General features: G+C 40.6%; 1 protein-coding gene across 2 annotated transcripts in view; it reads right to left on the reverse strand.

The window, feature by feature from the left end:
• Nucleotides 1-27,641, reverse strand: part of tral (LSM14 family protein trailer hitch) — a 244,125-nt gene that overhangs the window by 150,818 nt on the left and 65,666 nt on the right. For both annotated transcript variants that reach the window (XM_090378611.1, XM_090378612.1), the window contains exon 2: nucleotides 11,897-12,072. In XM_090378611.1, the coding sequence (XP_090234737.1) occupies nucleotides 11,897-12,072 (176 nt within the window). The remainder of the gene's footprint in view (nucleotides 1-11,896; nucleotides 12,073-27,641) is intronic.

Consider the following 27,641-nt stretch of genomic DNA (forward strand, 5'->3'; position numbering starts at 1 on the left):
CTTTGAAAAGCTGGTATCACTGGATTAAATTCATCAGTTTTGTTGAATTAATTAAATTAAATTAATTGGATTTTGAATAAATGTGCAATTAATTGTTACCGTTTTGAATTTTATTGTATTTTTGTCTTCCTTAGTGGGTCATGCGAATCATTAGTCTGAATAATATTTTTTATAGGGTAGGGAGCATTGGGGATAAGATTATGAGCCAAGGGGGCGGTGGTTGAAAAGGTTTGGGAACCACTGACCTAAAGTATTTACAGGCAGTTCTCGCTTTACGAGTTCCCGGGTTTACCAGTTATTTACTTTTTTTTTTTTCAGGTATCAAGTATCAACAAAATTGAAAATATGAACATTAATTACAAAAAATGAATGTTAAACATTCATAAATACCGCATTTCAAAACACACACTTAGCTATACGACACAGTGTACCCCACTTTACGATTTTAATCCATTGCTATCGTATTGTGAAAATATCATAATGTGAACCCAATAACACATTGTTTTTTGGTAATTCATTCCACGACCTCGGAAGCTCAAATTTTCGCTATATAACTCCCTAAAAGGTCGTTTTTATAGTATAAATTGTATTAGTTACCAATTCAAATCATTAAACGCACTACACTTTCATCATTATCATGTTGTAAGAACAAATTTTGAACGGCTTTGTGATATTTTTCTAAAGCATATTTCTGGAAATCACAGCCATAAATCAATAAAAACAATTTGCACTTTCCGGTTTATTGGGTTTTTCTGTTACTGCAAGCAATTATAAACGGGTATCAAACTCAATGTTATTGCATTTGTGAAAATACTGATAACTGGAATCGTGTGGGTTTTACATTACTATGGTGAAATGTGTTTTCCTTTTACAGAAATCTTCTCTTCATTCCCTTTTTTTTTTTTTACTTCGCAAACTTGTTACTCCTTGCAAATCATGTTAATTGCAATTTGTGCGTTCCATTAAAAAATGCTTATGCATGCTATTGAAATTTATAAAGAAAAGAGATTATCTTGGAAATAAACACCTCTTGAAGCATTTCTGAAGAAGATGACTCCTTGTGCAACAAACCAACGAGTGCCGAGCCAATAATGAGTGATCAACGAGTGTGCATTTAGTTGATGATGATGAAGAATAAACATTCTTTAACATGTGCAAGTCATAAATAATTTCTCTATTATTATAATTTGCTTGATTTTACAGGCTAAGTTTTCATTTCTTTGGATAAATCAATCATTGTATAAACAAACTAATTAGCTAACTAATTTAACTGGTGAGAATGTAACGCCTATTTTTAACATTATGCCTATGGGAAATAAATTCCCGCTTTACGAGTGTGCACTAGGATGGAATTAACTCGCAAAGTCGAGAACTACCTGTATTAAAAAGGTGTGCTACTAAACTAGGTGAAGAAGGTGTGCCACCACTTGGTATTCTATCTGGCCTGCAGTTGAACAAAGGTTGACTGGCCTGATATAAATACAGCAACTCTCCTACTCTGATTAAATTTCACCCTTCTACTAAATCAGGGGTGGCCAACGAGTTGATCGCGGATTTAATTTTGGTTGATCACGACGAATTTTAAATATACAGTCATCCCTTGATTTGTGCAGCTTGTGCAATGTAATTTTTGAGATGATAGATGGCGGAACATTTGGAAGGAAAAAAAGTAGATCACATCACAAATTAAGTAGGCCACTCCTGTATAAGATGACTTTTAGCTGACTTAGTATGATCATGCCAATCATACCAAGAATCAGATAGTTATCCATCATAGCTTCGTCCAACCTTCATTGGTAATTCTCCACTGAGTGTATGTACTGGTGAAATCTCTCTACATGTTCTTCACTAACTTCACTTGAAAAAATCCAGGTTAGAGGGCAAGTAATGAAACTTGATTGATATTCTGCATCCAATTTCCATTCAGTATTAATAGTAGTTTTAGCAATGGCCCCATGGTGCACGGAAGCCTACATCTTATGCGACAGCAGCAAAAAGAATAAAATAATAATAAGAAAATTTTAAAAAATAAATAATTAATAAAGAAAAGGAATAGACAATCTATGCATTTCCCTCCCCCCATAGGTAACAATCCTTGGAATTTCCTCAAACTGTCAGCCTCTACCACGCATGTAGTAATTTATAACTCGCTGGCTAAAATAAAACTTCCTGCAATCCAGTCAAAACATCTCCCACCCTCTTAACTTGAATTTATGATACCTAGTTCTAGAATCATTTATAACCATGAAAATTTTGCCCTCATTCACTTTACTTATGCTTCTCTGAGCCTTAAACATCTCAATCATGTCTCTCTAAGGTGCATATCGTACACATGATAAGGGAATATTCTTACCATGTGTATGCCACATCCAAAAATTTCACTACTTCATACAGCATGTCCCCCTACATTTTTTTGGTTGTGCATGCTGTATCGCAATTCTATCAAACTATTCACTTCTCCTGTAGCATTGATCTATAGCCAGAGAAAGTGAGGCAACTCAGTGAAACCACCTTATAAGTGAAGAAACAACTGTAGTTTCTTTCATAAAGTCTCCACAGACATTTCATTTATACTGATCATACTTGAGGTATAAAAAAAGCATATACCAAGACTGTCCTGAAAGTATCCCTTTAACTCGTACTTGAGGTTGTTACAGACATTCTCTCAGGTATGCCAGACAAGCTGTACTTGCTACATGGGAGTATAAAACGCTGATGGAACTGATATTCGGGTGACACTCGAGTCAAGTGGACCCAATTTCGGCAAAGTCCGGACGGCCTGTGACAGCCATATCCTCTGCTTGCACCTTCATGATGGTGGAACTGTTAGTAAAATCCTGGATATAACCCCCATGCACAAGCACACTGTGGGTCACCACCCAGGTGTGAACCAATGTAAGCAGGGGTTGAGGTGTGGTGCCCACACTACATGGAGGAATGCCACCCCTCTGTGTTACCAGGCAATACGATGTGGTAGATGACTCTCATCAACCGGTGAAATACCACCAATTTGCTTATTATAGGCTTGAAGTGGTGGAACCCATGTTTAGTCTCCAGAGTTAGGTTCCGGTCAACCCTTCTCCATCTCTTCCATCATGCAGTATGACTGATGACTTTTGAGGTTATGATGGGCATCATGGCGAGATCCAATCTTCCTTACATTACAGTTCTAAAACGGTATTCGCAGTCCGGCCGCTAGTTAGTGCACCAGACCGAACCTACTGGTAACTCTTTAGGAGGCTTCCGGATCGGGCGCCTCCGTAGCCAGGTGGGAAGGAGCAGCAGCAGTGCGTAGCACACGCTTCTTGATTAGACCGGGGTTCGAGCCCGTCACCACCAAATACGGAGGATGCGGAAAGGTCAGGGAATGACCACTGCATTTCCCGGAGCAATATGGCCTTAGTTGCTAATGCTCCTAAAAACCAAACAACAACAGCTTCCGGATCAGCTAGTGTATAATCTTGCTACCTCTACTCTGCCATATAGTGACTGGAGGGGGGTCCGAGTAGTGTATGCGAGGGGGGGGACATCGTTGAAGCTATGTTATGTCTAGGATCTGGGTATATTCTTAGCATGTGTACACCTTATCCAAAAATTTCATTACTTCATATAGCATGTCCCCCCTACTTTTTCTTACTATTGAATACACCATGAATTGTCAAACTTATCTACGAAAAGATCTATACCTCCCAAACACTTCCTAGTTCATTTCACAAATATACGTGGTCTCAATTCTAATCTCAAAGATGTCCATTTCCACTTGCAGTCTGCCAAACCACATGCACTTTTTCTGAAAGAATCTGAGTTATCGGTTGATTCAACTACTGCTCATCCCAATTGCCCAAATTTTCACTGTATGATTCCTTTTGTTTCAAAGGCAGTTCTTGTGCATATGTCCATTCCGAAATTCCCTGTCAGAGACTTGGCAATTTGGAATCTCCTCTCTTTGATCTTCTCTGGCTTAAAATCTCTCTACCTCATTGTGTCAAATTCATCTGTTGTCTCTACCGTTCTCCCAACTCCACTAATCACTTGGAGCTCTTTGACTTCCTCTCTTTGCAACTTGACTTTCTCCAGTCCAACTTTCCTAACAGTGAGGTAATTTTCCTTGGTGATTTTAATGTTCACAACTCCAGCTGGCTTCCATTTTCTAGTCACACCGCCCCGCAGGTCGAGATGCTAAGGCTTTTGCAATTACTAATGCTGGTGTGAAGTGGATCACTGGCCACAGCAATAAGCTTACTACGCCAAAAAGGACAATTAACATTGGCGAATGGAATGTTCGAACGGGGCACCACGTTGGACAAAAGGAAATCATTGCCCAAGAACTACTTAGGTGCAAGATATCAATCGCGGCATTATCCGAATTAAGGCTCACCGGGTCTGGAACGATGATCATCCAACCACCAGCACCTAATGAAGCGGTTATGCTATTCTATTCTGGTGGTGAGAAACGAGAAGCAGGAGTGGGCTTTATGGTCGATGCTCAGGCCACCAGTAGTGTGATCGCTTTCCAACCAATATCGGACCGCCTGGCAGTCCTTACTGTCAAGGGCACCATCAAGACCCATATTATCTCCGCCTATGCGCCAACTGAGACTAGCCTGGACCCGACCAAGAATGACTTCTACAACCAGCTCCAACATACGCTGGATTCAATTCCGTAGACAGAAGTGATCATCCTCACAGGGGACTTTAATGCCCATATTGGCGTGGACAGATCTGGTTGGGAAACAACAATGGGCAAGTTTGGCCATGGGAAGATCAATGACAACGGCTTACGTTTGTTGTCCTTTGCCGCATCTAACAACCTGATCATTGGAAACAGCCATTTCCAGCACCCTCAAAAACATCAACTTACATGGCGAAATCCATCTGGCAAGGACTCAGCAATCCTGGACTACATTTTGATCAATGCCAGATTTCGCTCATCACTCATGGACGTTCGTGCCATGAGGGGACCTGATTGCGGATCTGATCACTACCTCATCCGGGCTAAGGTGCAGCTCAAATTACGGCATGCAAAAAGATCATCTCGGTCAGCCAAGCTGGACTGGAGGCAGCTAATGAATGCTGCCAACAAACAGGCATATCAGATCGCCCTATCCAACCACTTCGAGATGCTGGCTGTGCCCGAGGATATAAATGAAGAAGAAAAGCAGATCTCTGATGCCATCCTGGAATGTGCCAAGCCCCTATGTCCACCTGCCCGACGTCGAACGCAACCATGGATATCAGACGAGTGCCTCGACCTCGTGGACAAACGGAAACAGGCAAAGTTGGTCGACTTTGAACGGTACCGGCAGCTAAACCGAGAAGTCCGACAAAGAATGACAGCAGAAAGAGAAACATACTGGAACCAAGTGGCAGACGATCTTGAAGTGGCGGCATCCAAAAACGAGTACCGCACTCTCTACCGCACCCTCAGATGTCTGAGTGGAAAGACCAAATTGACTAGTGACAACATCAAGAATGCTGATGGGACCTTCGTGCGATCACCATCCGAACGCCTGCAATGGTGGAGTGAATTCTTCAAAGCTTTGTATAATCACGATCCACCTCAGGGACTGCCAGCAACAGCACTCTCGATCGACCCCCCTGAGGTCTCCATGGTCGATGTTGAGCCTACAGTAGAAGAAGTGAAAGCAGCCATACAATCCCTGAAGCATGGCAGGGCACCAGGAGTGGACCAAGTCACCACAGAAGCGATCAAAGCTGGGGGAGATGTACTGCTTCGCCGACTACACTCACTCCTCAAAACCATCTGGTGCACTGAACAAATTCCGTTAACATGGAGGAAAGCCATTATCGTACCGATCCACAAGAAAGGTGATAACCGGGACTGCAAGAACTACCGTGGCATCAGCCTCCTTTCCATCATCGGAAAGGTCTTTATGAAGATCATCCAGTCAAGACTGCAAAAACATCGCGAGCAAACCAGTTGAGAAGAACAGGCAGGATTTAGACCCGGGCGAGGATGCTGTGATCAAATCTTTGCCATTCGTCAGCTGATGGAGGAGAGGATCCGGTGTGGACAGCGAACTGTCATTGTTTTCATTGACTTTAAGTCTGCTTTCGACTGTGTCCACCGGCCTGCCTTATGGAAACTACTAGAGGTTGAACATGTACCTCGAAAAGTCATCACACTCCTCCAAACTGCATACAACGGTTTAACCAGCGAGCTGCGCATCCAGAACGATTTATCAGAGGAATTTACCATCCAAACTGGAGTCCGCCAAGGGGATGTAGCCTCCCCGTTGCTTTTCAACATCGTGGTTGACGCCATTATGAGGCAAGCATTCAGAAACAGACAGGGCATACAATATGACAAGGATCACTATGTGACTGACCTGATGTTTGCTGATGATAGTGCTATCCTTGCCGGTAACGACGCTGAAGCCACGGACATCCTCTACGACATTGCCCGGCCATACGGTTTGAAGATCAATGCTGGTAAGACAAAGGCCCTGACAACAGATTAGCATTAGCATTAGCATTAGTAGAGGCATTTGATGCAAGAAAGCAAGCTTATGCAGCATCAGCCAAAAAAAAAAAAAAAAGTAACATAAATAAATAAAAATAACCACTTCCACTTCACCCCTCTGTTCGTTCGAAATACCTGTCCAGCTGAGCCTTAAACTTATTTAGGCTATCAACTTCCACGACAAGGGATGGAAGTCTGTTCCACCCACCAACCACCCGCTGGCTAAAGGCAAATTTCCGCACATCTATCCTACATCTGTCTTTCCTCAATTTGAATTTATGCCCTCTCAGGTGATTTTTCTGAGCTAGAAGAAGAATCCCATCAGCATTGAGCATGCTCAAACCATTCAAGGCTTTGTACACCTCTATCAGATCACCCCGCTGGTGCTTAGTTTCCAGACACTGTAATTTGCAAAACTTAAGCCTTTCTTCGTAAGAGAACCCCTTTGTCCCATTCACCAATCTAGTTGCCCTTCTCTGTACTCGTTCCAGCAGCTCTACATCCTTCCTGAAATGAGGCCTCCAGGCCTGTATACAGTACTCTAGGTGTGGCCTGACCATTGCCTTATACAAGGGAATAATCACCTCCTTATCCCTGCTAGAAAAATTCCTATATATCATTGACAATACACCATGAGCTACTCTTGCAGCTCGTCTGCACTGCTCAGAGAACTTCATATCTGCCTGCACCACCACCCCCAGGTCCCTTTCATTCTCTACCACTGTCAGTGTAGTACCACAGAGTTGATACGTTGCTCTGGGGTTGCTGTTTCCCATATGTAGTACTTTCCATTTGTCAATGTTAAACTTCATTTGCCACCTCGAAGCCCATCTGCTCAACCTTTCCAAATCCTGTTGCAGCAGCATAGTGTCAGTAGTGTCCTTGACAACCCTGCCAACCTTCGTATCGTCTGCAAACTTGGACATTAAGCCTGATATACCATCATCAATATCATTTATAAATACAGAAAACAATAAAGGCCCCAATACTGAACCCTGAGGGACTCCACTAATAACATTAGTCCACGATGAGCAGTGTCCATTGATTACCACTCTCTGTCTTCTCCCCCTCAACCACCCCTTTATCCATAGCAGCAACTTGCCTCCAATGCCACACTGCTCCAATTTGTGCAGCAGTCTTCCATGTGCAACAGTATCAAAAGCCTTTCTAAGATCCAAGTATATAATATCAAAGTTATTCCCTGCATCCAGTTCTTTTGTGACTGCATCATAGTATCCAATCAAATTGGTCAGGCAAGACTTCCCCTTAACAAAACCATGCTGTGTCCTAGCTATAACTGAAGTCTTGTCTAGATGATCCTGCAGTGCTTCTTTCACCAGTGCCTCCATTAATTTTCCGGGAACAGAAGTTAAACTCACAGGTCTATAATTACTTGTGTCAGCCTTTGATCCCCCTTTGTGAATTGGGGTCACATTTGCACATCTCCAGTCAATGGGTACCTCCCCTGAGTCCAAGGAAGCTCTCATAATTATGGCTAAGGGTTTGCTTACCTCCTTTGCTGCCTCCTTTAATATAACTGGATAGATCCCATCCACCCCAGGTGCCTTTCTTGTGTTTATCTTCAACAATTTCTCCTCCACTTTGCTCTCAGTTATTACAAGATTCTCTAGCTTACTGCTAGAGTTGAATACACCTCTGGCATTCCCCTCGCTGAATAACTCCTCATGTGTGAATGTCGATGCAAAATATTCATTTAGTTTGTTAGCTACCCGAGCATGGTCATCAACAGTTGACCCATCGATCTCAAGTGGACCAATCTGATTCATCCCCTTCCTTCTAGAGTTTACATAAGTAAAGAACTCTTTGCTGTTTTTCTTCGCATCCCTTGCCAAGGATCTCTCGTAATCTGCCTTCGCCTGCCTAACCTCCTTTGTAACTTGGTTACAGATCAACTTGTATCTATCATAGGCGTCCGTGTCACGTGTTAATTTGTATGTATCCCATACATTTTTCTTCTCTGCCATATGCCTTATTAGTTCATCTGACAACCATTTAGGCCTAAACCTTGAACAATATTTCTTAGTTGGTTGTTGTTGTTGTTATTTGGTTTTCAAGAGCATTAGCAACTAAGGCCATATTGCTCCGGGATATGCGGTGGTCATTCCCCGACCTTTCCGCATTCTCCGTATTTGGTGGTGACGGGCTCGAACCCCGGTCTAATCAAGAAGCGTGTGCTATGCACTGCTGCTCCTTCCCACCTGGCTACGGAGGCGCCGCTTCTTAGTTGGTATGTAAAGCCTAGTAGCTTAAGATGGGTCGCAAGCCACCATCTATCTCGAAGGCGTCCAGATCGAGCAAGTGCAGGACTTTAAATATCTTGGGTCGCTGGTCCAGGAGAAGAAAGTTGCATCCACCATGGAAATCCACAGCAGAATTGGACAGGCGGCCACTGCGTTCGCCTCGCTCAAATGGTGTCTGTGGAAGAGGACCAACATTTCCACAAAGACTAAAATCCGACTCTTCCGGACTTTGATCCTGCCCATTCTTCTTTACGGATCGGAAACATGGATTTGTCTCAAGTTAGATTTGAACAAACTTGAGGTATTCCAAATGCGATGCCTGCGGCAGATCTTGGGCATCTCTCTTCGCGACCGCATCACTAATGATACCATCCGTGCCAGATGCCAACAGCAACCAACCAAATCCAGAAGCGAAGGCTCAGATGGTTTGGCCACGTATGTAGAATGGGCACGAACAGAATACCATCCACACTCCTTTGGAGACAACGACCCACCCAATGGAGCATCCAACGGACCGCGCCTAGGAAAACGTGGGCCAAGCAAGTGGAAGATGACTTGAAGAGCTGACGTGTCGACCTTAACCAGGCCAGGACTGAAGCCATGGATCGTAAGGTATGGAAGAACATCACAGAGCAAGTCCGAAACCCTGCGGCACCTACAGCAGCATACTGGTTGCGTGGCCAATCGCCTCCCCCAGCTGCCAGCTAAGGACCAAATAAGAAGAAGAATGACCTAGCACAGATTGTTCATTTACCTACAAGAATATCGGACAATCCTAATCATACAGCCAATACGCTTGATGTTTTTATCACAAACAACCCTTATAAGTACGCGGTCGAAGTGAGAGGTCCTTTAGGCACTTCAGATCACAACTTGGTGATTGTCTCTTCTCCAATGGAACCTTTATCTCATGGCTATTCCAAACCTCATGTTGTTTGGCATTACAAGAATGCAAAAAGGAATGACCTGCGAGACTTCTTTTCTTCTTTTCCTTGGTCGGATTACTGTTTCAAAACTTCTGATGTCAACGTTTGCTCAGATCGTGTCAGTGAAATTATTCTTGCAGGAATGGAATCCTTTATCATACACTCCATTTTAAAATCTCGTCCTTTATCTAAACCTTGGTTTTCCAATAAATGTGCTAAGGCTGTTCAAGAGAAGAATGTTGCATATCATAATTGGCTTGTTTCCAAATCGTCAGTTTCATTTTTTGCCTACACCAAAGCTTGCAACAATTGTAAAGCAGTTATTTTGAACAGGCTGAGAGTAGAAAACTTGCTTCTTGCCATAATGGTAGCCGAGTTCTGGTCTTTTTCCAAAGCTACTGGCTACAACTTTTGCCATTCTCTACTCCCACCTCTGTCAAAATCAGATGTTCTGTTGTCATATCAGCCAAGGATAAAGCTCACCTGCAAGCACCCCATTTTTCTTCCAACTCCTATATTAACGATCTTAGGACCTTGGTAAAACACCTCCCACCATTCCCAACACGCTCCATTCCATGTCTGCTGTGGTCTTCAGTCAAAAGGATGTCAGAAGGATTTTGATTAATCTTGATGCTAAAAAAGCTCCAGGTCCTGATGTTATTTCTCTACTTGTTCTTAAAACATGTGTTCCTGAACTTATCCTGTTCTTTGCCACCTTTCTTCACTTTTGTACTCCAAAGGTGTTTTTCCTTCTGCTTGGAAATTTCCTCATATCCAGCCAGTTCTTAAAGAGGGTGACAAATCCCTCCCATACAATTATTGCCCATTGCAATTACTTCTACTCTTTCTAAAGTAATAGAGAAATCAATTAACCGCCAACTCTTAAACTACCCTGAAACCTTCTGTGTGATCAATGATCACCAGTATGAATTCCGTCAGTGTCGATCCACTGGTGATATTCTGGCTTATGTTACCCATTTATGCACAAATTCAATGGAAAAGTTCGGTGAAACACAAGAAGTTGCTCCTGACAACTCAAAGGCTTTCGATCATGGTTGACATAAAGGTTTTCTAAACAAGCTTCCATCTTATGGTTTTCCAACAGTTTTTTTGTAATTGGTTATCCAGTTTTCTCTCTGATAGCTCACTGATGGTGGTGGTAGATGTCTCTCTGTCTTCTACCTTCACCACTAATTGTGATGTCTTCAAGGTGCAGTTCTTTCTCCAGCTCTTTTCCTCTTGTATATTAATGACCTTCTTCCATTGAATGGAAATTCTATCCATAGTTTTGCTGATGATAGCACATTGCATTCCACTTTCCATTTTGAGAAACCTTGCCCTGCTCAATCAGCTTCAACTTTTCAAATATGTGCTACCAATTCCTTAAATGCCGATCTCCAGGTAATTCTCCAGTGGGGTCAAAGACAACTTAGTTGATTTTAATCCTTCTAAAACTCAGTCTTGTCTTAGGTGACACTCCGATTTTTAGGCAAGATGATATATCTCTATTGGGGATTACCCTGACTTCTAATCTCTCTTGGCACAAGCACATTACAAATATTGCTTCCTGTGCATCTAAAAAAACTTGGTTTTGTCTTTCGCTCTCAGCGTTACTTTTCTTCCAAACAGCTGTTCACTCTGTACAAATCACAAATCAGCCCTATCATGGAACATTGTTCCCACATCTGGGGCATTGCCCACAAAACTTCTCTCAGGCTTCTAGATTCCATTCAGAAGAGAGAAGCTAGGTTAATTAATGACTCATCTCTAACAGAGTTTCTCTTCACTTGTTGTCTCATAGACTTACTGTTTCTGCTGCATGCCTTTCCTAAAGATACTTCCATGGGCACTGTTCCTCTGAATTGGCTTCTATAATTCCCGCTCTCACTTCGAAAACAGTCCGAACACACGCCTCCACCAGCCAACATCCATTTACTGTCCAACTTCAAACTCACAGGATCAAGTTTTCATCTTGCTCGTTTATTCAATTAACTGCTGCTTTCTGGAACAACCTTCCTTCATATGTATTTCCTGAAAATTAAAACATTCAACTGCTGGCAAAATATCAACATTAAATCACAACCAACGATGACACTGTTGGATTCAGTACATAAAATATGTATAAGAAATGCTTAAATATAAGCAAACTTTTTTTTTTTTTTTTTGTTGAAAGTGTATTTTAAAGAACAGTACAATTAAAAAAATCAACACACACACAATCTTACATGCACAATGGCAGGATCATTTGGGAGACCACTACTGAGAGTAGGCTGTGGTTTTGGCGGTTCGCACACATGGAGGTCCTTAATATCACTGGCACGGAAAATAATATATTCATACACTTCATCCCGAGGTGCAACTGGACGTTCTGTTGGTCTATCTTCAGTACCAAAGGATCGTACTGTAAAAAAAATAAACTAAATGTTATTACCAATATTTTAATATATTTTAACATTCAGGTCAATCCTCAAAGAATATTAAAATTTAAACTACTTTGGTGATTTACTATGAACTAAAATGATTTTATACACAAACTTGTTCAATTAAAATTTAAATAAAACACTGCATATTTCTTTGATATCGTTTAATTATTTATTTGATATTTGAGATTGATCTGGAATGCTACAAAAAAGATTACGATCTAAGTGGAGATGGCTGTAGGTATTTTTCCTAAGTCATAGTCACGAGTTCACTCTTTGTATAATTTCTGACACATATTCCAAATTGACACTCACAGATAATTCTAGTTCAACTGATGATTTTTTTTTATATCCCTGATGTAAACCATTTACTGATCTTAAATTAAAACCTGTGAATTAGTAGACAAATCTGAGTCACTGAAGAAATATATAGATGCTGAAGAGAGAGAGAAATAAAAATGGAACAGATAAAGGGTTTAAATACCTAGTGATATGGCACATGATGTAACTTTATTTTATGCCTCAGTGCAGAATGGTCAAGTGTGTACTGATCTGGTGCAAGGGATTTAATTTTAGTGGAAGGACTCCAATGCTTAGAAAGAGAATGTGAATGGACAGAATGAGGATCACATTAATGGGCAAAAGTAGTTCTGAATCTGGGAATGCACATATCAGTGCATTCCCAGATTCAGAACTAATGACGCCAACAATGAGCCTATGTGGTGTGAAGTAGTAGAAGAAAAGCAAAAAAAATGAGAGTGGGTTATATGGTACATATCATAAGCCTGTGAAAAGTATGATGGGAGCCTCTAAATAAGATGGAATTGGCCTTATGGCCAATTTAAATCCCCCCTCAGACAACAAATGGAATAATAGGGAGGAAAACTCTCCCATGGTGAAAGAGGACACATGGTGAGAGAAGAACAGTGCCCATCATAAGGAATTTTTTATAGATACCATAATTAGTGATTGCAATACCAGAATCTTGAATACTAGGATGCAAGTCTCGTATTTAAACGCTGGTATTTCAGTATTTATTTAATTTGCAGATTGCTGGTTGCATATAACTAACTTACTTACATGGACTAATGCATCACCACCACCTAGCAACGATTACTAGTACTAAACACGTAGTAGCAGTCTTGATCTATCAAATTTGAAAAGTATTTGTTTTGTGATCAGTTGCACTATATGTATACTAACATTAGTAGATGCAAGAAAGCAAGCTTATGAAGCATCAACCAAAAAAAAAAAAAAAAAAATACACTTCCCATTTTACCCATCCATTAGTTCGAAAAGTTTGTTCAGTTCTTCTTTGCATTTATTTAAGCTATCAACTTGCACAATAGATGGAAGTTTGTTCTGGCAATCAACTACCATTTGAGTTTATTCTCTTAGTTCATAATATGAGCAAGACGAAGAATCCCATTAGCATCAAGCCTGCTTAAACCATTCAAAGCCTTATACACCACAATCAGATCAACTTGCAGAAGTTAAGCCTTTCTTGGTAAGAACATCCCTTCGTTCCCCTCATTTTTAAGAGAGATACATCCCCCTAAAATGAGGCATCCATACTTGTTATACATTACTGAAGGTGTTGCTTCACCATTGCCTTATATAAAGGGATAATCATCTTATCTCTGCCACCAAAATTTCTGTATATCATTGACAAGAAAGCAAGTGTATGAGCTTATGCAGCATCAGCTAAAAAATAAAAATAAAATAATAATGATAAATAAATAAATAAAAAAAATTTACAAAAAAAATTCTCTCTAAATGTTTGTACAGTTCCTCCTTAAATTTATTTAACCTATCAACTTCCACGATAGATGGAAGTTTGTTCCAGCAATTAATCCCCCGCTGCCTAAAGGCATATTTTCTGCACATATATTCTATATCTGTCTTTCCTTAATTTATGCCTCCTTACGTTCGTAATCTGAACAAGTGGAAGAATCGCATCAAAATTCAGCATGCTCCAACCCGTTCAAGGCCTTATACACCTCAATCAGATCTACTCGCAGGTGCCTAGTCTCCAGCCACTGCAATTTGCAGAACTTAAGCCTCTCTCGGTAAGTGGATCCCATCATTCCCCTCACCTATCTTGTTGACCTTTTTCTGTACACGCTCAAGCAAATCTAGATCCTTCCTAAAATGAGGTCCATGACCTGTACGCAGTACTCAAGGCGTGGCCTGACCATTGCCTTATACAGAAGGACAATCACTTCCTTTTCCCTGCTAGCAAAATTACTATATATCATTGACAAAACCCCATGACCTGCCCTGGCAGCCTGTCTGCATTGCTCAGAAAACTTCATATCTGACTGCACAATTACTCCCAGGTCTTTTTCATTTTCTTCCACCTTAAATGCAGTACCACACAGTTGGTATGTTTCTCTGGAGTTACTTCTACCCATATGCAGTACTTTGCATTTGTGAAGGTTAAACTTCAGTTGCCACTTCTTAGCCCATCTGCCCAAATTTTCTAGATCTTGTTGCAGTAGTACACTGCCATTACTGTCATTAACAATCCTGCCAACCTTTGTAGAATCTGCAAACTTCAACACTAAGCCTGATATACCTTCATCAATATCATTGATAAATATACAAAACAACACTGGACCCAACACCGAACATTGTGGGACTCCACTAATAACATCAGTCCACAAAGAGCAGCACCTGTTGATTACCACCCTTAGTCTTCTCCCACTCAACCATCCTTTTATCCATTGTAGCAATTTACCCTTAATACCATTCTGCTCCAATTTGTTCAGTAGTCTTCCATGCACAACAGTATCAAAAGCTTTCCTGAAATCCAAGTATATGATATCAAAATTATTTTTTGCATCCAGTTCCTTTGTAACCCACATCATAATAACCAATCAGATTTGTCAGACAAAACTTTCCCTTAAGAAACCCATGCTGTGTCTGAATTATTGCTGCAGTCTTGTCTAGATGATCCTGCAATGCATCTTTAACCAGTGACTCCATTATTTTACCCAGAAGAAGTTAAACTAACTGGTCTGTAATTACTCATGTCACCTTTCAATCCCCCTTTGTAAATTGGGGATACATTTGCACATCTCTAGTCTGTGGGGACCTCCCAAGTCCAAGGATACTCTCATAATTATGGTTAAGGGTTTGCTTACTTCCTTTGCCGCCTCCTTTTTATTTATTTATTTCGTATGATGTGATCAATACACGAAGGAACCAGTTTTTTCTTGCTTCCTTCGTGTATCGTGGCCGGGATATCCAACCAACCGGTTGGTTCAGCACCATTGTGATATTCAGCCCGAGGCGGGAATCGAACCCGCGACCTTTGGGTTGCCAGGCAGGCACTTTACCTACCCGGCTAGCCCGGTCGGCGCCGCCTCCTTTAATATAACTGGATAGATCCCATCCACCCCAGGTGCCTTTCTTATGTTTAACTTCAACAATTTCTCCCCCACTTTGCTTCAGTTATTACAAAATCACCCTGCTACAATTTGATAACCTTCTGGCATTTTCAAACCTTAATAACTCCTCGTGTGAATGTCGATGCAAAATACTCATTCAGTTTGTTTGCTATCTGAGCAGGATCATCAACAGTCGAACCATCGATAATCAGTGCAGACAGGCAGCCTGTCTGCACTGTTCAGAAAACTTCACATATGACTGCACAATTACTCCCAGTCTTTTCCATTCCTCACTACCCTGAGTAATACACAGTTAGTACATTTCTCTGGGGTTACAGCTACCCATATGCAGTACTTTGCATTTGTCAATGTTAAACTTCAGTCGCCATTTCTCAGCCCATCTGCCCAACTTTATTAGATACTGTTGTAGTGGCATACTCTCATTAGCATTCTTAACAACCCTGCCAACCTATGTGTCATCTGCAAACTTCGACATTCAGCCTGATATACCTTCATCAATATCATTGATAAATATAGAAAACGACAATGGACCCAACACAGAACCCTGGGGGACTCCGCTAATAACATTAGTGCACGACGACCAGTGTCCATTGAATTACCACTCCCTGTCTTCTCCCACTCAACCATCCTTTTGTCCACTGTAGTAACTTGATCTTAATGCCATAGTGCTCTAACTTGTACAGTAGTTTTCCATGTGCAACAGTATCAAAAGCTTTCCTGAAATCCAAGTATATGATATCAAAATTATTTTTTGCATCTACTTCCTTTGTAACCACATCGTAGTAACCAATAAAATTGGTCATAAAATACTTACCCCTTAAAAAACCTATGCTGTGTCTGAATTATTACTGCAGTCTTTTCTAGATGATCCTGCAATGCTTCTTTAACCGGTAACTCCATTATTTTACCCAGAACAGAGTTAAACTAAAACTAACAGGTCTGTAATTACTCCTTCAGGATTCCATTTCTATCTAAACGATCCCAAATTACTCCCTTGATCACTGCATTTTCCCTACTACTGAAGTTAGACTGTCAGGCCGGTAATTTCCCACTTCCCTCTTAGAACAATCCTTATGTATTGGAGATACATTGGTACCTTTCCAATCTAATGGAATCATTCCCGAGTCCAGTGATGCTCTCATAATTAGCCTCAATGCACTCACTTGCCACCTCCCTTAAGATTATATGGTATATGCCATCAACCCCAGAAGCATTACTGGCCTGTAAGCTCGAAGGTTTTTCATTAAATAATCATGAGAAATTTCAATATCATTAATTAGATATTTTTCGACATCACTCCCATAATATATCCTTGACAAAAAGGGCTTTGTCTTCTGTAAATATTGATGCAAATTAACTATTGAGTTCATCTGCAACTTCAGCTGGGGTATCGAACACAATCCTACATCCATTACATAAGGGCCCAATCTGGTTTTTCCTTCTCTTCTTTGCATTTATATATGTGAAGAATTCCTTATCCCCACTCTTTGCCAGAAATTTCTCATATTCTGCCTTTGCCAGACTAAATTTTTCTGTTGCGCTATTACAGATCACTTTGTAGCTGTTATAGGCTTCACTACTTTTTATTGCTCTGTAACTTTTCCATGCCATCTTTTTCTGCCCAAGTACAGGCACTCCCCAACTTACATAAAGGTTACGTTCCATGGAACTTTACATAAGTCAGAATTTCCCTAAAAACTGCATATTACTTGCTGCAGGCCACAGCACTCACAACTATGCTTGCTGAATTTGATTGAAGCAAAAAAGATATTCAGCGAACATGTAAATAGAATTATTTATTCAATTTTTTTTTATCTCATGCTTAGGAAAAATTACAAAAGTGTGCAATTACAAAAATTTCAAAATTATAAAATTACAAAAAAAAAAAGGGAGCAGACCGGCAAAACATCAGCAAGTTTTATCTTTTGAGTATCGTTGCCAGAATCAATGTCTCCAGCTGATAAGTTCACCACTGCAGAGGTTGAGGGCTGTGGACATTTAGAAGGGGTTTTTCCAACACATCACAAAATGTCTCTGCTACTGCATAATCCGCACTGGCAACTTGACTGCATACTTTAACGTTGTAGAAACCAGCGTGATGATTGAACTTATTAAACTACCTGTTGCTTGCCACGAACTTGACTTGGGGTTCGCTGTACTTATCCTTAATATCTTCATAAATACTTATTGGTTTTGCTTGAATGGCCATTAGACTTGGGAGCACTTGTTTCTGAATCTGATTTTCCATCCATATTATTAATAGCTTTTTCATCTTCGATGTAGCACCTGAATGCTGCTTTGTGATCACTGTTGATCTTAAATAAGTTGATCCTTTATACCATGTTCCTTTATACGCGCACTGACCTTTAAAATAGTATTCACTGTTGAAACAGTGAAACCTAATTGCCGTGCAATAGATGACAAACTTTGTCCTGCTTCATACTTAATAATTTTCATCTTCATTTCTAAGTCAATTTTATTTCGTTTCCTAGCGCTGCCACCACTTACACTTTCCATTGATCGCTTTCCCTTCATCATTGTAAAAAGTAAATAGGAATGAACGGAAGATTCTGAAAATTTTATTTATGTTTTTTATACGATTGAAGATTTTAGTGAAGGGGAACACATTTCACAATAATAATGTAAAAACCCACAGAATTCCAATTATCGGGATTATTGCAAATGCAATAAGATAGAGTTTACTACGCATTTATAATAGATTGCACTAACAGAAAAGCCCAATAAACCGGAAAGTGCAAATTTTTTTGTTTTCTGGTTGTGACCTCCAGAAATGTTCTTTAGAAAAATATCAACAAAGGTGTTCAAAATTGATTTTTTTATAACGGAATATATGATAACGATGAAAGGTAGTGCTCCATTTTAAAAATGATCTTCTAGAGAGATAAATAGCTTAGCTATATAGCAAAAACATCAACTTCCCAAGTCTTGGAACGAATTACAAAAAAAAAAAAAAAAACAATGTGTTATTAGGTTCACACTGTGATGTTTTCACAATACCTTCATTTATTCCTGTGGGATGCAAAATACGCTTCCACAATGTTTTTAAGTTTGCACCGTAAATTCAGCAAAAACTTACGTAAAGGCGAATTTATGGAAGTTGAGTATTACGTAAGTTGGGGAGTGCCCTAATATGCCAATTTCATTAATCATCCAATTTGGAATCCTCCTTGTGAGTATTTTTTAATAGTATACTAGAGAGCTTCGCCCACTGCTTGCTTTGCTCGCCAACCCCTGCACATGCTTTTCTACGTAATATGTAGAGGTAGGACGGAGTAAGTCAAATCTTTTCTGCATAAAAGACGCACCTGTTGAAATGCACTGATTGATATTTAATGTAATATATAAAAGAAAATAGAAAGTGCAAGAAAAAAACTATAAAAAGTAAAATTGTGTGAATATTGAGTGAAAGTTATTATTAATTGCATGTTCTATCTTAGCCACTTCACTGGACCGACTGATGGCTATGCAAGCCATCAGAGGCCTCATAGTTATCCAAGCTGACACATTGCTGTAGGTTTTCCTAGCTGATATGGTGTGGGATGCTGACACTGGCCATTAGGGTAACTCCGAGGCCAGTGTGGGACAGGGCTGCAAAAAGCACACTACTCCATAAGAATCTTTTCCCTATGTTCTTTTATTTCTTGAGTCTCTTTCCCTCACCATGGGTGGCCCCTACTCCCCCTTTCGCATGGTAGCTCACCCCACCACCCACTTCCAACTCCCACCCTATGGACCAAGATGCACATCCTGTACCAAGGGTCCCCTTACTGTCTCCCCTTTCAAATCAGGCAAGTCTCTCAACTATTTCCGTTCTCTGCTCCTTTTATCCCACCCTCTTCCTATCTCCCCATTATCTCCTTTCCAATAAAAAATGTTTTCTTTTCTTTTTTGGGCTCTCCTTGGATGCCTAGGCTATACCAGGATTTGCCCTGCCAAAGCTTTCTTCTCTCCTAATGTGTCCTGGCCCGCCTCCCCAGGGCGGTGATGGAAACTGGGGATTTTAGTGGCTGGCCACAGGCTAAGTGGCCATATAAACAGCAGAACCCACACTAATATTTCACAAAACACACACCCTGGCCTTATGCAGAAAAGAACTGGATGCAGGGAATAACTTTGATATTATATACTTGGATCTTAGAAAGGCTTTTGATACTGTTGCACATGGAAGACTGCTGCACAAATTGGAGCAGTGTGGCATTGGAGGCAAGTTGCTGCTATGGATAAAGGGGTGGTTGAGGGGGAGAAGACAGAGAGTGGTAATCAATGGACACTGCTCATCGTGGACTAATGTTATTAGTGGAGTCCCTCAGGGTTCAGTATTGGGGCCTTTATTGTTTTCTGTATTTATAAATGATATTGATGATGGTATATCAGGCTTAATGTCCAAGTTTGCAGACGATACGAAGGTTGGCAGGGTTGTCAAGGACACTACTGACACTATGCTGCTGCAACAGGATTTGGAAAGGTTGAGCAGATGGGCTTCGAGGTGGCAAATGAAGTTTAACATTGACAAATGTAAAGTACTACATATGGGAAACAGCAACCCCAGAGCAACGTATCAACTCTGTGGTACTACACTGACAGTGGTAGAGAATGAAAGGGACCTGGGGGTGGTGGTGCAGGCAGATATGAAGTTCTCTGAGCAGTGCAGACGAGCTGCAAGAGTAGCTCATGGTGTATTGTCAATGATATATAGGAATTTTTCTAGCAGGGATAAGGAGGTGATTATTCCCTTGCATAAGGCAATGGTCAGGCCACACCTAGAGTACTGTATACAGGCCTGGAGGCCTCATTTCAGGAAGGATGTAGAGCTGCTGGAACGAGTACAGAGAAGGGCAACTAGATTGGTGAATGGGACAAAGGGGTTCTCTTACGAAGAAAGGCTTAAGTTTTGCAAATTACAGTGTCTGGAAACTAGGCACCAGCGGGGTGATCTGATAGAGGTGTACAAAGCCTTGAATGGTTTGAGCATGCTCAATGCTGATGGGATTTTTCCTCTAGCTCAGGAAAATCACCTGAGAGGGCATAAATTCAAATTGAGGAAAGACAGATGTAGGATAGATGTGCGGAAATTTGCCTTTAGCCAGCGGGTGGTTGGTGGGTGGAACAGACTTCCATCCCTTGTCGTGGAAGTTGATAGCCTAAATAAGTTTAAGGCTCAGCTGGACAGGTATTTCGAACGAACAGAGGGGTGAAGTGGAAGTGGTTATTTTTATTTATTTATGTTACTTTTTTTTTTTTTTTGGCTGATGCTGCATAAGCTTGCTTTCTTGCATCAAATGCCTCTACTAATGCTAATGCTAATTGTATTCTACACAGAGTAAAAATGCGGAGTTGGGGGAGACACCTGGTGCCGCCAGACATAAAACATTGTCACTATGATCGACATCTAATTAGGAAATGATCTACGTAATTATTTACCCGTGCATCTGTAGTACTCGGAATTCACAAAGTGGAATAATGTCACAATGTAATTATTCACCTGCATTTACACAGGCCTTTTGCTTCGGGTTTCATAATGCATGAGGAATATTGTTGCATCCCTAAGAGCAGGACTAAAATATTTCACTGAAATATTTACAAATTATACAATATTCATTAATATACAAAAATGTTACATACAATGTTAGACAGGGAAGCACGTGCACAAGGTTGGTGAATGTTATGCAGGCAGTTGTCAATAATTAATTGCATTTGCAGTGACGTAATTGCCTCACCCTCTTCTCCCATTGGCTCGAATAAATATCACTTGGAGGAAAACTTTTTTAATGTATAGAGAGATATGCATTCAAGGCATCTGTGATTAATGTTTTAAAGGTTATACCATAATTCAATTGTATTCGCTCTCTGTGCAATTTCTACACAGTTAATAGAGGCCATGTAGCACCATAAGGCATCGTAATTTCCTTTTCTGAAATTATGACCCATTCCTTTGCCTTTAACTACCTCTCTCTTTATCACCCACCGTAGAACTCTGTGATCAAGAGTAGGAGACCGGCAGAATTACTTAACAAGTACAGGTCACTGTTGAACAAAAGCCGAGAATTAGGGTTGAATTTGAAAGTGTCTGCAATTCTGCCCAGACACGATAGGAGGGAGTATATGATGAGAGCCTTGTCGATCAATTCGGCCCTGGAAAGATTGTGCAAGGCTCAAGGGGTAAAATTTTTTTCAGCCTGGACTGTACTTGTTAACAGGAGAGATTGCTTCTACAGGGATGGGATACACTTAAATAGAAAGGGTGCAAGAATATTTGCTGATGCTATCGAGGCAGTGTTAGGTGGGTCGGAAAACTGCTAGCTTGGGGGGAGACAAAGACCAATAGATTGACAGTAGCCACTGGCAGAGGTGAAAGAGATTCTTGCACTGCTTCTATTAGAATGAGCAGAAGCCTGAAAAACAAGATGCATGGTATTTCAGAGACTGCTGGGAGCCATTGTGGTACAAGTAAACACATGGGTTGTGTTAGGGTAGCTAAGAATAGAAACAGGTGCAGGTATACTTGCGTGTACACCAATGCTAGGAGTTTAGTAAATAAATTTGATGAATTTGAGGTATTGCTCAAAACATCGAAGGCAGATATTGTTGGGATATCAGAGACGTGGTGTCACACAGATATAAGGGATGCGGAACTGCAATTTGGGGAGTACAACGTCTACAGAAAGGATAGACAGGATAGGAAGGGGGGAGGTGTTATGCTATTAGTTAAGAAACACATAAAAACCAAGGAGGTGAAGCCAGTCGACATCGCTGGACAGTGCAGTGTGGAGTCAGTTTGGTGTGACATAAGCATTGGGAGATCAAAATTGAGAGTAGGAATGTGCTATAGGCCTAATGACTCTGATGAGTATAATAAGGAACTGTACAGGGAAATAGAGTGGGCCAGTAAATCAGAGTGTCTTATAATGGGAGATTTTAATTTCCCAGATATTGACTGGAATTTGGGGGCTGGATACTCACACACTAGCAGGGCTTTTGTGGATTTATTGGATGATTGTTTTCTACATCAGCATGTTCGGGAGGCAACTAGAGGGAGTAATACTCTTGATTTGATTATCAGCAGTGATTCTTCATGCATCAAGAATCTGCAGATAAATGAACCACTAGGTGGCAGTGATCACTATGTGCTGAAGTGGGATTTACTCAAAGAGATAACTACCATTAGGGGTAAAGGGAAGGGTTATTGCTTCCGTAAAGGCGACTACGATGGACTGAGACAGTATTTAAATTCTATACAGTGGGACCAACTGATGATGTTACCAACAGCAAATTCAAAATGGGAAGCATTCAAAGAACTTATCTTGGAAGCTACTAGGCTTTACATACCAACTAAGAAATATTGTTCAAGGTTTAGGCCAAAATGGATGTCAGATGAACTAATGAGGCATATGGCAGAGAAGAAAAATGCATGGGATACTTACAAATTAACACATGACACAGAAGCCTATGATAGATACAAGTTGATATGCAACCAAGTTACAAAGGAGGTTAGGCAGGCGAAGGCAGATTACGAGAAATCCTTGGCAAGGGATGCAAAGAAAAACAGCAAAGAGTTCTTTACTTATGTAAACTCTAGAAGGAAAGGGATGAATCAGATTGGTCCACTTGATATTGATGGGTCAAGTGTTGATGTTCCTGCTCAGGTGGCTAACAAACTAAATGAATATTTTGCATCGACATTCACACATGAGGAGTTATTCAGCGAGGGGAATGCCAGAGGTGTATTCAACTCTAGCAGTAAGTTACAGAATCTTGAAATAACTGGGAGTAAAGTGGAGGAGAAACTGTTGAAGATAAACACAAGAAAGGCACCCGGGGTGGATGGGATCTATCCAGTTATATTAAAGGAGGCAGCAAAGGAAGTAAGCAAACCCTTAGCCATAATTATGAGAGCTTCCTTGGACTCAGGGGAGGTACCCATAGACTGGAAATGTGCAAATGTGACCCCAATTCACAAAGGAGGATCAAAGGCTGACACAAGTAATTATAGACCTGTGAGCTTGACTTCTGTTCCAGGAAAATTAATGGAGGCACTGGTTAAAGACGCACTGCAGGATCATTTAGACAAGACTTCAGTTATAGCTCAGACACAGCATGGTTTTGTTATGGGGAAGTCTTGCCTGACCAACTTGATTGGATACTATGATGCAGTCACAAAAGAACTGGATGCAGGGAATAACTTTGATATTATATACTTGGATCTTAGAAAGGCTTTTGATACTGTTGCACATGGAAGACTGCTACACAAATTGGAGCAGTGTGACATTGGAGGCAAATTGCTGCTATGGATAAAGGGGTGAAGACAGAGAGTGGTAATCAATGGACACTGCTCATCGTGGACTAATGTTATTAGTGGAGTCCCTCAGGGCTCAGTGTTGGGTCCATTATTGTTTTCTGTATTTATGAATGATATTGATGATGGTATATCAAGCTTAATGACCAAGTTTGCAGATGATACAAAGGTTGGCAGGGTTGTCAAGGACACTACTGACACTATGCTTCTGCAACAGGATCTGGAAAGGTTGAGCAGATGGGCTGAGAGGTGGCAAATGAAGTTTAACATTGACAAATGTAAAGTACTACACATGGGAAACAGCAACCCCAGAGCAACGTATCAACTCTATGGTACAACACTGACAGTGGTAGAGAATGAAAGGGACTTGGGGGTGGTTGTGCAGGCAGATATGAAGTTCTCTGAGCAGTGCAGACGGGCTGCAAGAGTAGCTCATGGAGTATTGTCAATGATATACAGGAATTTTTCCAGCAGGGATAAGGAGGTGATTATTCCATTGTATAAGGCGATGGTCAGGCCACACCTAGAGTACTGTATACAGGTCTGGAGGCCTCATTTCAAGAAGGATGTAGAGCTGCTGGAACGAGTACAGAGAAGGGCAACAAGATTAGTGAATGGAACAAAGGGGTGCTCTTACGAAGAAAGGCTTAAGTTTTGCAAATTACAGTGTCTGGAGACTAGGCACCAGCGAGGTGATCTGATAGAGGTGTATAAAGCCTTGAATGGTTTAAGCATGCTCAATGCTGATGGGATTCTTCCTCTAGCTCAGAATAATCACCTGAGAGGGCATAAATTCAAATTGAGGAAAGACAGATGTAGGATCATCATCATCAGCCATTTTCAATCCACTGCAGGATGAAGGCCTCTCCAGCAACTTTCCAGTTCCTTCTGTTTTGAGCACTGGCCATCCATTTACTACTCAAAAACTCATGAATTTCATCTATCCATCTCCGCCTTTGTCTTCCAGGTTTTCTTCTAGCTCCTCTTGGGTACCATTCTGTTATTTTCTTAGTCCATCTGTTATCATGTCTTCGAGCTATGTGTCCTGCCCAAGACCATTTTAGTTCTTTAGTTTTGATAAGAATGTCCTTTACTTGAGTTTGCTGCCTAATCCACGTGTTTCTCTTCTTATCTAACAGTCTGATTCCCAATATAATTCGTTCCATTCTTCGCTGTGTAGTTCTTAGCTTCTCTTCCATTCTTTTGGTGAGTGCCCAAGTTTCACTTCCATAAGTCATGGTGGGGAGTATACATTGATTCATTATTTTACGTTTCAGACAAACTGGGATATTGCTCTTCAGTATGTGACTATATTTCTTGAATGCTATCCATCCAAAATTTATTCTTCTCTTGACTTCCAGCCATTTATCATTATTACAGCTGATAACTTGTCCCAGATAAGTATATGACTCCACCTTTTCAATTACTGCTCCTTCAATCATTATTTCCCTTTCCCTGGCATACTTGTTCATCATTACTTTTGTTTTAGCCATATTCATCTTTAGTCCAAAATCCTTACTAACTGTGCATAACTGATTAAGATTTTCCTCTAATTCTTTGGGATCGTGGCTTATGACCACAATGTCATCTGCAAATCGTAAATGGTTTAGGTACTCTCCGTTCACATTGACTCCTTTCTGCGACCAGTCTAATCTTCTGAAAGCTTCCTCAAGGGCAGCAGTAAACAGCTTCGGAGATATTGTGTCTCCTTGTCGAACTCCTTTCTCGATTTTAAATTTGCTACTGTCTTTGTCTAGTCTAATAAAGGATGTAGCACTCTCATATATTTTCTTCAAAATCATAATATATGGAGTATCTATGCCTTGTCTTTCCAGTGCCCGAAACATTGCCTTATGCTGTATGGAGTCAAATGCCTTTTCATAATCCACAAATGCCAGGCATAATGGTGTTTTATATTCATTTGCTTTCTCCATTAGCTGTGATATTACGTGAAGGTGGTCCATAGTTGAGAATCCTGTCCTAAAGCCAGCTTGCTCTTTCGGTTGATTCTCATCAAGTATTCTTTCTAATCTGTTAGTAATGACCCTTGTGAACAACTTGTAGATATGGGATAACAAGCTAATTGGTCTATAATTTCCAATTTCTGATTTATCTCCTTTCTTATGCAGCAAAACTATGATTGCATTATTCCACTGCTTAGGCATCACACCTTTTCTAATGCACTTTGTGAAGAGCCTTGCCAGTTTTTGTGTTATGTCTCTTCCTCCCAATTTTAACAACTCTACAGTAACTTCATCTTCCCCCGGGGCTTTCTGATTCTTCATTTTCTTCAATGCATGTTCTACCTCATCAGGAAGAATATCGGGTATGTCGTATGTGTTGCTACTTTGCAATCCATCTTCCCCACTGCTGGTATCATTCCCTTGCTCCTTGTATAATTCTCTATAGTAGTCTTCTGCTATTTGAATTATGCCTTCTCTGCTGTTTATAAGTACACCATCGCTATTCTTCAGTTTCAGTATCATTTGTCTTTCTGTATTACTGCTCATGGCTGCTGATTTAAATCATTATAATCTTTAGCTTGTACCTCTTAGAAATCTTGAGTATTAGTCTTGACACCCTTGGTGATGTACTTTTGAATTCCAAAATGTTGTTTTTAAAATCTTTATGGACCAGAAACCCAACTCCACCTTCACTCCTTTCACTGTTTCCATTGGTGTACAGCAGATTTCCACTTGATAAACTTATAAGGGATTCATTTCTTCTTCTTGTTTCAGCCAAACCGATGATATTCCAATTCACATTTTCTAATTCCTTTTCCAGCTCTAATATCCTGTCTTCACCGATGAGTGATCGTACGTTATAACAGGCCAAGTTCAATTTCCGTGCATGGCAGCCTGGTCGTACCCAGAGATTCTTAGCACCCTCTGCTTCCACTCTGATCCTCTCGCTGCCGTAAGAGGGAGAGTGAAAGCTGCTGGGGACTGAGGGCCATTTGTATTGTTGTGCTCTCATTGCTGGAGGGTTTGGTCTTTTCCTCTTCACGCTGACCAGGCGTCTTGAAGAGAACCACTCTACACGTTCGTTGCCACCTAAGTGACGTAACAGGGCTCACCATCGAGAAGGTGTGCATGAGTGGATTTTAGGGAGGCAGGCCAACCGGACTTCTCCTAAATCTTCTGTAATAGAGAGATATTGGATCCATCAGTGTTTTAGGCTGAGTGTCTGATAACACACAGGATACCTGTTCCCCTCTAAGCCCCTCTAAGATGTAGGATAGACGTGCGGAAATTTGCCTTTAGCCAGCGGGTGGTTGGTTGGTGGAACAGACTTCCATCCCTTGTGGTGGAGGTTGATAGCCTAAATAAGTTTAAGGCTCAGCTGGACAGGTATTTTGAACGAACAGAGGGGTGAAGTGGAAGTGGTTTTTTTTTTTTTTTTTGGCTGATGCTGCATAAGCTTGCTTTCTTGCATCAAATGCCTCTACTAATGCTAATGCTAACAAGGAACTGGCTAGGTTAACCTTCAAGCAGGCTACCATTTTAGATCCCAATGGGTGTGTTGGCATAAATCACTGAAAATGGGAAACTTCAAAAAATTCTTTAGAAACAGTATTGTTATGAAAAAAAAAAAAAAAAAAAAAGATAAATAAAGTAATAAAATTATTTCCCCATAATGCTTTAAGGCAGTTTTTGTTAATTTCTTGACCAAAACCTATTAGCTCTATAGAAAATTAACATTATTCGATTAAGCCTAAATTTTTACCGCAAAAACAAAGCCTTAAAAGAATTTTTTAGCTATTTTTTTATCAGGAAAAATACCTTAAAGGTATTTTTTTCCTGATAAACAAAAAATTATTAAT

The sequence above is a fragment of the Mastigoproctus giganteus genome, chromosome 7 (genome assembly GCF_048544385.1).
Source record: "Mastigoproctus giganteus isolate SK-2022 chromosome 7, ASM4854438v1, whole genome shotgun sequence".
Taxonomy (NCBI): Eukaryota; Metazoa; Arthropoda; class Arachnida; order Uropygi; family Thelyphonidae; genus Mastigoproctus; species Mastigoproctus giganteus.